This window comes from Pteropus vampyrus, unplaced genomic scaffold, assembly GCF_000151845.1.
Source record: "Pteropus vampyrus isolate Shadow unplaced genomic scaffold, Pvam_2.0 Scaffold250, whole genome shotgun sequence".
NCBI classification, from domain to species: Eukaryota; Metazoa; Chordata; class Mammalia; order Chiroptera; family Pteropodidae; genus Pteropus; species Pteropus vampyrus.
This window is the reverse complement of record NW_011889031.1, coordinates 241,951-255,900: the sequence shown is the minus strand read 5'-3', so window position 1 is coordinate 255,900 and position 13,950 is coordinate 241,951. Positions and strand designations below refer to the sequence as shown.

The following is a 13,950-nucleotide window of genomic DNA, read 5'->3' as shown; positions in this document are numbered from 1 at the left end:
CAGTGTCCCCTCCGTAGAGGGGGAAGGGTCCTAGAACCTGCCCTCGAAGGGTCTGGGGGGACAGCGTCAGTCACAGCCACATAGTAAGTGCCCGAGAACGAGCTCTGCTGATCAGAAATTAATGACTGGAGCAGACGATGCTGTCCTTGTCACCGTCAGTGTCACTGAGTAATAATTATTCACCGTAATGTTAACGATGTTAATGATAACCCATATCCTCGGGCCCAGGGGTGTCTGATAAGCTCACTGTCTTCTGCAGTCAGGGGACAGTTGACAGGCCTCGTGTCCCCTGCAGCCACCAGGTCCCGCTTCCCACGGTCCCCGAGGCCCACTGCTTCTGCGCATCATGTCTCTCGCCTATGTGGGTTCTTAGCGCTCGTGGCCCGCCCGTCCTGCCAGGCCCTCCGCGAGCCCGTGGCTCCTGCCGCCTGTATGAGGGGACACGTACCCTCATACTCGTCTTCTGGACTTACTTCCAAACGCTCTCTCTTTCCTACCACGCCCCCACACAGCTGCGGCCGCCCCCGCTGGGCAAGCTGTCAGCCCGGCCGTCTCTGCCTCGGGGTCAGCGGCCAGCCCGTGGATCGATGCTCGCGGGCAGGTGCCACCCCCAGGCCAGTCAGATGGGTCTCGGGCTCAGCCCGGCTCCTGGGCGCCGGTGTGGGCTTGATGGGCACGTCAGCCTGAGAACTCTCCATCCCTCTAACCCCAGCGAGCAGGTGCTGTCGTCCCATTTAACAGAGGAGGAACCCGAGGCTCAGGGCTGTCAGCGCCCAGTGTCGTACAGCTTGTGTGGGACCCCCTCCCCTGCTCCTCCCCATCTCCCCAGCACATCAGTGACCCCAGGGCTTTGAGTCAATGGACCTCGGTCTGCAGCCGATCTTGGGCAAGGTTCTGCGTCACTGCCATGCAGACGTGCTCGATGGCCCGTGAGCGTGGGGCACAGAGGGATAAAGGAGTTATTAGGTGTTTTATTTACTCGAAGGCAGCGGTCCCCAACCTTTGTGGCACCAGGGACCGGTGCTCCTATGAGAATCTAGCGCCTGATGATCTGAGGCGGAGCTGAGGCGGGGATGTGGGTGCTGGGGAGCCGCTGTGAATACAGATGAGGCTTCACTTGTCCACCCACCGCTCACCTCCTGCTGTGCAGCCTGGTTCCTAACGGGCCACGGACCAGTACTGGTCTGCTGCCTGGGGGGTTGGGGACCCCTGCTCTAAGGCCTCTCGCCAGTTTTCAGCATGCGAATGAGCCACGTGACTTTCCTGGAAGGGAGGAGCCAACAGCCCCAATGTCCTTACCAGGAAACCGAGGCGGGAGGATGCTGACAGTGGGGATAGCCTCACTGCCTCTCACTCACCCCCACAGCCGCGCACCACTGGGCCCCCTCTTCAGGCTCCTTGCGCAGATGAGGAAACTGAGGCACAGAGGCTGAAGTGACCTGCTCAAGGCCACTCGTCCAACTAGTGGCAAGGTCACCGGCCTGGGCTGTGAGGGACTCCACCTCCTAATGGGACAGCAGGGAGGCAGAAACGGTCCAGGGGGCCGGGTGGGGTCCCCTCCTGTCGCCTGTGGCCCCTTGACTCGCCTGCGCCCAGACCTGCTGGAGAAGTCGCGGGCCATCCGCCAGGCCAAGGACGAGTGCAGCTTCCACATCTTCTATCAGCTGCTGGGCGGTGCGGGCGAGCAGCTCAAGGGTCAGTGGCCGCTGGGAGGGGGCGGGACAGGCACGCGGGGCTCTGGCTCCTCTGGGTCCCCAGGGGGGAGAGAACGGGAGACACTGGCGTTTGCCGAGCCGCTGCTCTACGTCGGGCTCCTGGCGCGTAGTGGGTGCTTTCTTGTCCCGGGTCCCACGGACCCGACTGTCGCCAGCAGAGAACTGCACCCGCTCCGTGCCACCCCCGCAGACTCTGCGGCCTCCGGCCCTGCGGTCGCCTGGGTCTCGATCACACCCAGCCCGTCCCCGTGTGGCTCCTGTTCACACTCGCTTCTCTTCTGCTCACTCCAGCGGGTGTGACTCCAGCTTTGCCGCTGCCTCGTGGGTCCCCGCGGTCCTGGTCTGTGGCTTCGCGGCGCCTGCTGCTCACGCCCCCTCCACTCTGGTTCCTGCTCCGCGCTCCTCCCGCTCGTGGCCGTGGACGGTGGCCCCGCCGCCCTGTGGCTCCCTCTTCTTCTGGCTCCTCTCCCGCTGTAGCTCGGGCCGCCTCCTGGCCCTTTGTCACCCGGGCTCCCGCTCGGGGTGGCTTTCGAACCCACATGTCCTCTGCCACCGGCCCCCCGCTGTCCCATGGCTTCTGCTAACTCGGGCACCCCAGGCCCAGCACACAGCGGCCCCTGCCTGCTCTGGGCAGTCCCGCGACTCGAGATCCCCCGCGGAGGGAGAGAGGAAGAAAGCGACATGCCCAGCGCCCGCCCCACGCGCGGTCCTCCCTCCGGGCCTGTGAGGAAAGGCTCCTCACTCACCTGACGCTGGAGGAGGCCGAGGTCCCCAGTGGGGAAGTGACACGTCCGGGGCGGCCACCACGGAAGCCAGGATGTGAGTGAGTCCGGCTCCACAGCTCGCCCTTGACCTTGGCCTCCGCTCGTTACCCCCGCAGCCGACCTCTTGCTGGAGCCCTGTTCTCACTACCGCTTCCTGACCAACGGGCCGGCATCTTCCCCCGGCCAGGAGCGCGAGCTCTTCCAGGAGACGCTGGAGTCCCTGCGGGTCCTGGGCTTCACCCACGAGGAGATCACCTGTGAGTGAGCCCCGTCCCCCCACCCCGAGCGGTGGGGTGGGCACTGCGTGGGCGGGCGGGGGCCGGGTTCCTTCGCGCCTCGGTTTATTTGCTCAAACATTTATTGAGCAACTACTATGTGTGTGGGCACGGCCTCGGGGAGCCTGAGTCAACGAGAACCACGGTCCAGATACATGAGGAATTCTGGGGTCTGCGAGAAGGTGATGAGAGCCGGGGAGAAAAATCAAACGAGTGTAGGGGTGGGGACGGCCCCACCGAGATGGCGATGCTCTAGCGAAGGCCTGGGGCGGGTCAGGGAGTGAGCGCTGGTGCCATGGAAAGCGGGGAGAGCATTGGTGGGGGTGGAACAGCCTGTGCAAAGGCCCTGAGGCAGGAAAAGTGTGGCATGTTAGGGGGTTAAAACTTCAGCTTAGCGTCTGACACAGTCAAGTGTAAGGGACACAGTCAAGTGTAAGGGACGGAGCTACAGAGGCAGGTGGGGCCTCCAACTCCAGCCTCAGGGGCCGGGACTTTGTCCTGGGCGTGCTGGAGAGCCACGGAGAGCAGGGAGCAGGGCAGAGGGTGGACTGGACTTCGGGAGGAGGCTGCGGCAAGGGTGCAGGGGAGAAGGTGTCGGTCGGGCTGGGTGACTCTAGTGTGAAGTACTCAGGTCATCACCCCATGTGACGCTGGTTTGTCCCTGACTTTTTCCCCCAATGGTCCATTTCGACAATGGTCCTGCTGCAGGACAGCGTTGATTCCTGAGGGCCCCCGTGGTGAAGGGCCTCGAAGGAGCCCCTCGAGCAGGAGGAGGTGACCGTCTCCTAGCTCTGGTGGCCAGGAGTCCGAGATCAAGGTGTCGGCAGGGCTGGTGGGTCGTGGGGGAATCTGCTCCTTGCCTGGCCCCTAGCTTCTCATGGTTTCCTGTCAGTCTTCCACGTTCCTGGGCTTCTGGAAGCATGGCCCAGTCTCCGCCTTCATGTTTACGTGGTGTTCTCCCTGTGTGTGCAATTTCCACTCGTCATAAGGACACCCGTCATCCTGGATTACGGCCTCGTCTTAAGTAATGACAGCTGCCGTGACTCAACACCCCTATAAGGCCACATTCTGAGAGGTCTTGGGGGTTAGAGCTTCAACACACCTTTTCTGGGGGAGGAGCACGATTCCACCCATACCGAGCACTTAGAGGCGGACCTGGGCTTTTCTGCGGAAACCTAAAGTTTTGTCGTTTGGGTGGGTGAACCATGATTTCCGCCCCGCCCCCCGTCCCCTAGGGAAAGACCCTGGCTGAGCGAGCCAGGCTGGACTCATTTCCCTCTGGTCCCTGGCACCGCGGGAGGACCCAGGTGGCTCCAGGGCCCAGGAGGGAGGGCTGCAATCCGGGTGCCAGCAGCCTCCTTGGGTGTATTGACACAGGGTCTCAGGGCCCCTGCTGGATTGCCTAATCGCATGCTTGCATAACTCCCCTGCCTCTCCTCCCTGGGCGGCTGGCAAACAAATTCAGGTGGTGGCTACGGTGGGGGCCTGGGCCTCCCGGCCTGGCCTCCTGACCCATGTCACCGCAAGTAACTCTCCCGGGCAACGTATGGCACGTAGTGACATAAGGTGAATACGGCCAAAGGTCATCCTGGGAAAACCAAGTCTCTGCTTCCTGCATCTCCTTCTAGAAATCTTTTAGACAAGTAAGAAAAGACACACATTCTTTTCTGTAAAGGAAGGCATTCTCTGGCCCTGGTACAGCTCAGCTGTGTCGGTGATTAAAACGTTAACATATTTCTCCACCGATTTAAAATTCCTGCGGGCGATTGGGCTGGGTGGGTCCCCGCTCCTGACCTTCCTCCTGGGCCATCCGAGACATGCCAGCCAGCGGGGGAGCACACCTGGCACATGGGACGCCCACCCCGGGTCCCAAGAAGCGCCGGGTTAGGCAGCTCGTCACCCCGTGCCAGGGGGCTTTGTCTTCCCGCTTTTGTGAACAGTATATTTTGGGAATCATTCTATTTCGGTCCCTGCAGGTAAACGTCCCTCTCTTTTGTGGCCGTGTAAGGTTTCGTTGTTTAGATGAACTATATGAGACTTGGAGATCCGGTTCACGGACCACACCATTCGCCCCCCTAAAGGGCACAGGTCAGTGGCTTTTAGGGCGGTCACAGAGCTGTACGTCGTCACTCATACCGGCGGTCCTAGGTCGTTTCTGGTGGCTGGCGGAGTAGGTAACTTGCATCCGTGTGCCGTCGCCCAGGCAACCGTGACTCGGCCACGCCTTTCTTATAGATGGACTCGTTGGACACGAGGCCCTTCGCGGCTGGCTTCTTTCGCCGAGCACGATGGTTTCAAGGCTGATCCGCGAAGTAGCGTGGGTCAGGGCTGCTTTCCCTTTTATTGCTAAACCGTTTTGATTCGTATCTTTTTATTATTGGAAATTGCAAACACGTATGCACGTGGAGAGCCGAGGGGGTGACCCCCTGGGCACCTGGCACCAGATCCAACAATTTGCTCGCTGGTGGCTTTGGGGGTTTCACTTCCCACCCCCAACCCTCCTCGCAGCCCCCAACCCCAGAGCATTCTAACGGGAGAGAGTCAACCCCGTCTCCGTCCAGAAGGTGGCGCCAGTGTCCCGCTCCGCCGGCCGCGGCCCGCAGCCCGTTTCCCCACCCGCAGGCGGCCGACCGCCCCGTGAGCTATTTTTGCTCTTGCCGGTGTGGCGGGTGGACGGGGTCTCACGATACTTTGATTTTGCGCTTCAATGACAAGGAGTGGAGCCAGCCGGTGACCTTTCCGTGGACGCTGCCTTTAACTAAAGAGGAGACAGAGGTCCAGGGAGGTGGGGTGACAGAGGCCCAGGGAGTTGGGGCGTCTGTCTCGGGACTCCCCCGAAGTGGTGAGGAGGTGGTGGAACCCGGCATGACTCCAAGGCCAGCCCCCGCCCCCCGATCCTTCCCAGAAAGGCTGGTGGCACCCCTGGGAGGTCGCCCTCGGCAAGCCCAGGGCGGCAAGGCGGGCAGTGTGGGGGGCCGGTCCAGGCAGGACCTCCGCCCTCCGCCCTCCATCCGCCCGCGCCGGCGCCGTAAATGCCACCCTGAGAGGTTGAGCTCGGGGCCGGGCCACCAGCGAGGCGGGTGCCCACTCACGTCAGGCAGGGTCAGCGTCGCCAGCCGCCGGCCTCCGCCTCCGCCTCCGCAGGCCGCGACTTGCTTGTGATGGGCTGGTCTGAAGTCACCCGGGAGAGCTAACTGCCAACTCCTCAGGCATCAGATTGACCCAGGCACTTGGCACCAACGCAGGTGCCTAAGCCGACTGTCGAAGGCCACGGGGGCGGGGGTGGGGACTCGTTCAGGGCTGGTCTGCGCTGACATTAAAGAGTGGGTGTCGTTCGGTCTGTTGGGGTGCTGGTGTCATTGCGCGTCTATAGGAGGTGTTCTTACTTAGCTCTGGGGGCGGTGGGGGGCGCCCTGCGGGAAACTCCCAGCGTTTCTGGGGCTCTCCACTGTCCCCGACCAGCCAGCCCCCCTGACCCCAGACAGGCAGAACTAGAGAGCGCCTGGCCCAGCCCTTCCCACTGCGCAGCTGGGGAACCGAGGTTCAGAAGGCCATGTGGATGCCCAAGGTAGCGAACCCCTGCCATTCCATAATGCATCTCCCATCCACTAACTCTTTGCCATTTATTCACCAATATATCGCTTTACTCTGTACACGATGCAGTCTGTGGGTCTGGGCCAAACTAACAGTGACGGGGACCGAATGAGCCGGTGACCCGTGGAGCGCTCAGACCCAGGGGGGCCTCAAAGTGCACAAGTGGATTGGAATTGAGCCTGTGGGAGAGGGACAGACAGGTGCAGGGAGTGGTGACTGCGTCACAGGGTCTGACGTGGGTCGAGAAGGAGGCGGGGCTTAGCCAAGCGCTGCCCGTCAGGCAGGAATTACCCAGGAAAGAGCTGGAAGGAAGGAGGCTGGTGTGGCTGCGTGGAGTCCTTGAGAGGACCCTGAGCTGGAGGGAGTGGGAGGCTTGGGGACAGGGTGCCGAAGCCCCTGAAAAGCGATCGGATTGAATCCCAGAAGTAGTGGAGATCATGGCAGGAATTCTGTCCTGGAAACTGGCGAGCTCCAGTTCATTCATGCAGGCATGTATAGAGCACTTACTGTATGCGGAACATGCAGTTAAGACATGAGTGAGGAACACGTCCCACAGGGAGTTTTGGTCTCAGTGGAGACAGAGAGGGAAATTTAATACTTGCCAGTGACACCCCTTTCTGTTTTCAGGTTTTTTTTTTTTTTTTTGTCGTTATTGTGAAACCTTCTTATTTTGAATAATTTCAGATTTACAGAAATGTTGCAAAAACAATACAGAAAATTGCCAGATGCTCTTCTCCCGGATTCCCCGACTGCCACATTTGTTTTATTCTTTTATCTTTCTGATGACTCATGCCGAGCTGTTTGAGAATAAGGGTGAAGGCGAGGCACCCCTTCTCCCCTTTGTAAGAGTTTGCTGTGGCCGCGGTCACCAAGGAGCACACGTGCAGTGGCTCAAAACAACACACACTTATTTTCCTGCAGTTCTGGAGTTGGAAACCCAAAGTCGGTCTCGCTGTGTCAGAATCGGGGTGTCGGCAGAGCTGGCTCCAGGGAGAGTCCGCTTCTTTCATTTTCCAGCTTCCACTGGCCGCCCGTATGGCTGGGCTCGGGGCCCCTTCTCTCCATCTTCAAAGAGCACGTGACTGTGACCTCTGCTCACATGGCTTCTCCCTCTGTCTCTCTCTTATGAAGACCCTTACGGTTCCATTCAGAGCCCACCCAGACAATCTAGGATTAATCTCCCACCTCTCACGATTCTAACCCGATCACATCTGTAAGGTCCGTTTTGCTCTGCGAGGTAACCTTTGTAGGATCCAGGAATTCGGATGTGGACATCTTCAGGGGGCTATTATTAAGCTGCCGCCCCCTGAACAGTGTATATTTCCTGAAAAATTCTCTGACACAACCACAGCACAGTATCCTCATCAGGAAATTCACATTGCTGCGATCAGTACTATTTCTAATCCACAGACCATGTCATCTCAATAACGTCCTTTAAAACAACAACAACAAAAATGTTTACACACCTTATGCTGATCTCCCCAATAATGTCCTTTGTAGCAAAAAAAAAAAATTAAGTTACACACACACACACACACACACACACACACATCCCCAGCCTGAGGTCACATGCTGCATTTAGTCATCCCGTTTTACTCTGTTCTTCTGAAACCATTCCTGGGTCTTTATCGTTGGTGACCTTGTCGCTTTTGAAGATTACAGACCCGTTGTTTTGTCTCCGACTTGGGTGTGTTTCCTCGCGATCCGATTCAGGTTACACATTTTGGGCAGGAATATCGCGGGAGGCTACTCCCCCCTCCAGCCTCCGCCACCCCGCTCTTCTGAGTAAACTGCAGAGAAGCGTAGCATAGAATCGTAGCATAGACACCGCAGAGTGTGCACGGGCTGTCAGCATCCCGTCGGGGACTTCCGCAGGTGAATGCCCGCGTAACCAGCCCCTAAAAGCCCCCTCCTTCCACCTTCCCGAATGTAACCACTTATTGCACCATCTAAGCGTGGAGTCGCTTCCCCCGTTCTTGAATTTGGTACCGGCGTCTGGCTTCTTGCACTGAACCCTGTCATCGTCCATTTTCGGTGAGTGGCCAGCAGGGGGCGTGCGAGGCGCTGCTCCCCGCGTGCAGCCACTTGAGATGGTCGAATAAGGTTTGTGTGCTTTTTGCTTTATGTACATATTTACATTTGAATTTTACGCTAAAAGAAAAGGGAAGAGAAGGGAAGCATAGCCGTTAAGAATACAGACCCCAGAGTCAGGCCGCTCGGATTTGAACCTCCGGTCTGCGCTTACGAGCTGGATTTTAGGCAAGTTGATTACCTGGATGTGCCTCGGTTTTCCCCATCTGTCAAATGGGGATTTTACTCCGTTTCCCATCTGTGCAAATGCTACTGCAGGACTTGCCTCGTTGAGTCGTTTCGAAGGTTAATCAAGATCTTTTGCAAGTGGTAGGAACGGGAAGGGGCCCCGAGAAAGTGAAAATAAACGTGTCCATTTCAGTCCGTAAATTGTGAACTGTTCCAGAATGAGCAGTCGATGAGGTGGCAGGGTCCTCGCCCAGTCCGCAGTGTCACCAGGAACACAGCAGATACAAACCCAGCCTGATGTGGGTGCGTACGTGGTCGACCCAAAATGCCACCTGCAGCTTTGCTGTCAGGGACGAGAGGACCCTGAAAAGCTGACCAAAACTTGATAAAATTCTGAAGCGACGACAGTGGCTCCCCCTTCCACGCCCCCGGAAAATTCACTATGTATTAAAAACAAACACAAAACGCTTTCGTGTTTATACGTAAAATGGTTGGGATTAGTCTCAAATCATGACGAACCGTTATTTTACAGATGCGAATGTCCCATAGGACGTTTAGAAGTCACAGGGGATGGGGGCAATTCTTTGTGGTACGTAAGGGCGTCTGCTTCCGGTCCCCACCTGCCCACTCTGCGACATCCAGAAACACACCACTCATTGCCCCAGTTACGCCAACGAAACCCTGTAAGTTCCTGAGACGGACGCTAGGGGGCAGCATTGCCCACTTACATCGCACCTTCCAGCTCTGCACAAACAAGCGAATGCACATGCTGATAAAGCCATAGTCCTAAGTCAAAAATGCATTTAATACACTTCACCTACCAAATATCACAGTTTAGCCCGACCGATCTTAAACGTGCTCAGAACACTGACGTTAGCCTACAGTTGGGCAAAGTCATCTGACGCCAAGCCTATTTTGTAATAAAGTGTTGAATATCTCATGTAATTTACGTACTTATGGCTCGCTGCCTTCACGCTGGGCAGTTATGCTGAGTTTCATCTCGAGAATAACTGCCTTCCCTTTCATCTCACCGAAAGCAGGGGACACAGATGGGCGTTTGTAGACACGATGGGATGAGAAAACAAGACGACGTCCAAAAAACACTGGCAACACAGCACACTGTGGGGTGTCAGTTGTTTACCCGCGTGATCACGGGGTCGACCAGGAACTGCGGTCACGACCGCTGCCCAGCATCACGATCGTTACTGCATATCGCTAGCCGGGGAAACGATCAAAATCCAAAATTCAAAGTATGGTTTCTATTGAACGCGAATCGCGTTTGGCCATCGCAAAGTTGGAAAACTCACGATTCAAACCACTGTGAGATGGAGCTAACTGTATCGCGCATCCTCATTTGTCATTTGTGCGTTTGTGAATTCCCCTGCGCGCGGCATTTACCCGTAACCCCAAAACCAATACTCCTGGCGCATCCACGGTCGTTGCAGTTAGTCACGGAGAGGTGAAAACTTTGAGTTGTCCAGTGCCACTGCGTCCAACAAGGTGACACTCTGCCTTTGTTCTCTAGCTTACACTGTAAACCGATGTCCTTTTTGCAGTCTATTGAGTGCCAAGTGTTTTGCGTTTTTGTGCTGTTTTATTGGTGGTTTTGCCGCCTGAAACGCCTCCCAAGATGGTGCTTAATGGTGTGATGTGGCTTGTGCAGAAAACACGTGTGTCGGACGAGCTTCCTTCGGGCACGAGGCAGTGCTGTTGGCCGTGAGTTCACTGTGAACGGAGCAACAATATATATATTAATGAGGTGTCTTTAAACAGAAACACACCTAAAACAAGGTGATGTGTTGATCAGTCGATCAGAATGTGACCGGAGGCTTGCAGGAACCATGGGAGCGTTAGTTTGCAGCCACTAATCTCATATGCATGGCAACTCTATGGAACGTCACCGTAAATAACGAGAACTTTGTTTTTTGTGACTTTTTTACATACAGAGCTGTATGCCAGATACACCATCCTGCGCTTCGCAATTTTCACTCGCTATTTGAGAAATCTTTCCATATCTCTAAAGACCTTCCTCATTCATTTCCCTAAGTCCTTTTAAATCTCTGCCTCGCTTCATAAGATGCGATGAGCATCTTCGTAAGATGAGCAGACACCGAACGGTGATAAAGCGGACCTTGAATGCAAAATATGGAGTTCGTTTATCCATTCATATGTTCTAAGGCCGGCCCGGGGTCACGGTGGATTTTACGCCGAGGGCGGGGGTGTAAGATGGCATGGGGCTTTGAAGCCAGGTTTCTACTGGCTGGTTAAGAATGCACGTGGGGTCTGAAGCCACAGGCGACCGCTCTCTCTGCCTCCCCTTAGCCATGCTGCGGATGGTCTCAGCTGTTCTCCAGTTCGGCAACATTGTCCTAAAGAAGGAACGGAACACGGATCAAGCCTCCATGCCGGACAACACAGGTACCGCCCCCCGGCCCGCCGCCCACCCGCCTGACCCTGCATTGCTTGACCCAGATACAGAGCACCCCGCTCCCCAGGGGCCTGCCTGCGACCCTGGACCGCTCTGATCTCCTGCCCATTGCTGAGTCTTTGCCAAAATAATATCTTCCGCCCTTTTCCTGATTATGAAAAGTGTGATCTCTGCTGAAAGTTTGAACAACACCTGCGTGCAAATACTCAGCTGTGTATGTGTGTGTGTGTGTGTACTTTTTTGCCTTTCAAAAGCAGAATTATAGTTGATATTCCTTTTTTTTTATCAAAATGGAAATAGCTCTGCTTTATTATTTTAAAATAATACAAGCTGGATGGGGAGAAATCTGGCAAGACAGAAAAGTCTACAGGCAGGGAAATTACCCATAATCATACCCCTGAGACATCATTACTGCAACCTTCTGGGGTATTTCCCATTGGGCTTTGTTCTATGTCTGTATCCATGAAGAAATAATTGTCACAGAAATGGAGTCGTGCTTCATGCCCCTTTCCCCTCGAGATGGGAAGAGCTTCCTGCCCTGATTACAAAATCCTAGGGGCTCATTCCCAAGAGCTGTACAAAAAAACCCCACAGGGCATATGAAGGAAGAAACGTCACCCACGATGCGTGGATCGGAGCTATTGCTTAGGATGTTCACACACCTAGCAGGTGTGCTGTGCACACTCACTCACTTCACTTGCAAAATTGGGACCTGACTTTATTAACTGTTTGGAAACCTGAGTTCTTCCCATCATGCATCGCGGGGTAACGTTTCAAGGTTATCGACTAGAACCGTGCTGGGGATTCTCCCCCCGGGGTCTGTGGGAACTGTATGTCGGTATAATTGGTCTCCTTTGGAATCTCGAGTATTTCATTTTTCCTGCATTTGCAAACAGTAATCGGAGAAGCAGTCCAGGGGCTTCACCAACGGGCAAAGGCCAAAGGCTTCGGAGCCTACGAAATCGCGCTGCCTGGCACATTACGTGCTGTTTATTCGGCTCACTTCTGTCGGTTCTTAAATACTTCCCATATAATGCGAGGTTACTGTAGAAGAATTAGAGACTACAATTGCAGGCACACACACAAAAGGGAGAAATTTAAATCCTCACGGCCTCATCTCTCAGAAATAATCACTCTCAACATTTTGGTGTATTTCCTCCCAAGCGTTTTTCTTTTTCTGTTTCGTTTCTGCTGGAGCCGAGTATTTGCAGTAACTGTTTTTCCATTATGGAAATGATAGATGCTTGAAAACAGTTCTGAATTCTCGTTTTAATTTAGAGGAGAAAGAAAGACACACACCTGCCAGCTCAGCCCCGCCCCCAGTTTCTGCAAAAACATGTTCACATTTTGGCACTCAGGCGTTTTTCTATGCATTTTTTTTTCCCTACAAAAATAGAATGTGTGTAACATAATGTTTTATACCCGAGGATTTTCCTTTTACTGTATTAAAACACACATCGTTCTGTTTTATTAAATAGTTCCCAGCATAAATTTTCCCCCATGTTTCTTGTAAAAAATTTTTTCAAGCATAAAGAGAAGTTGAAAGGATTTCTTTAGAAACACGTTATGTTTCTGCATTTACCAAAATGCAGAAAGGGTTTTGTTCCCTGTCTTCACAAGACCATTTACTTTTGTTGCCATAGTAAATGGTGTCTTTTTATTTATTTTTACTTTTTTCCTCTTTTCTGCAATGTAGAAGAGCAATTAATTTTTTGATATTTATTTCGGGTTTGGCAATCTCAGTGAATTCTTATTCCAATAACTTTCCCCCCGATATTTTATTAGATCTTCAAACTTTTAGAAAAATTGGAAGAATTTTATAATAAACACCCAGCTCTCCACCTACTAGATTCTACCGTTAATATTTTACTACAGTTGCTTTATTAGATATCTTCCCATCTATCGTTCACCCATCATGTTTTCTGGTGCCCAGTCTTTGCTTCTAATTCTTTCTTTTAATTTGCTGTGTGATGCATTTCTACCGTAATTTTTAGGGATGATAGGACAGCCATCCAGTAGATGAACTCTATTCCTGATCGATCCCCGGCTGTTGGGCATTCAGGTTATTTCCCGTTTTTCTCCACCGTAAACAACACCATGTTGAACATCCTCGTAGTTCAGTCTTTGCTCACATCTGGGATTATTTTTGCTCGCTTGGGGTCCCAGAAGGAGAATGGTTGGGCCAAAGACTGTGCACACTTTTAGGACGTGTGATGCCTCTAGTGACCAGGAAAAGGCTGAGTTGGCCTCTGTTCCCCCAACAATGGGGGGAGGTGCCACGGTCACTTCCCAGTGCTGATCAGATCTTGGTGTCCCTTGCCCTCAGCTGCCCAGAAGCTCTGCCGCCTCCTGGGACTGGGGGTGACGGATTTCTCCCGCGCCCTGCTCACCCCCCGCATCAAAGTCGGCCGAGACTACGTGCAGAAAGCACAGACCAAAGAACAGGTGGGCACGAGGACGGCGGGCACCACGATCCTGGGCCTTTAAACAGCTTGTGCCGTTTGTCCTCACTCATTCAACAAAGTCATGCTGAGCGTCTGCTCGGCGACCGGCTCTGGTCTAGGTGCTGGGAATAAAAGCCGTACTGGAATCAGAGCCATTTGCTGACGGAGCTCAGGCCATAGTGAGGAAATGTGATAAAAGAAGGTAAACGAGCAGGATGCTTGCAGGTGGTGCTGCCTCCTGTGACGGAGGGGCTCAAGGTGGTCACAGAGGTCCCCTCCGAGGAGGTAGCATTCCAGTCGAGGCCTAGACGGTCGAGGCAGAGGGAGTGGCCCGTGTCAAGGCCCTGGGGCTGGAACAAGCTTGGCGAAGTGGGGACATTAGGGAGATCGGTGAGGCTAGAGAGTGAGGAATAGTGTGGTTGAAGCTGCACTGGAGAGGTTGAGAGGGAACAGATCACGCAAGGTCTTAGG

At 54.5% G+C, this 13,950-nt stretch overlaps 1 protein-coding gene across 1 annotated transcript in view; it reads left to right on the top strand.

Annotated features, from left to right (window-relative positions):
- The window catches only part of MYH14 (myosin heavy chain 14), a gene marked incomplete at its 5' end in the record, with an annotated part of 74,578 nt that overhangs the window by 12,808 nt on the left and 47,820 nt on the right, over nucleotides 1-13,950 (top strand). The window contains 5 exons of the mRNA XM_023520162.1: nucleotides 1,597-1,695; nucleotides 2,596-2,736; nucleotides 10,930-11,025; nucleotides 13,362-13,480; nucleotides 13,788-13,869. Coding sequence (XP_023375930.1) covers nucleotides 1,597-1,695; nucleotides 2,596-2,736; nucleotides 10,930-11,025; nucleotides 13,362-13,480; nucleotides 13,788-13,869 — 537 coding nt within the window. The remainder of the gene's footprint in view (nucleotides 1-1,596; nucleotides 1,696-2,595; nucleotides 2,737-10,929; nucleotides 11,026-13,361; nucleotides 13,481-13,787; nucleotides 13,870-13,950) is intronic.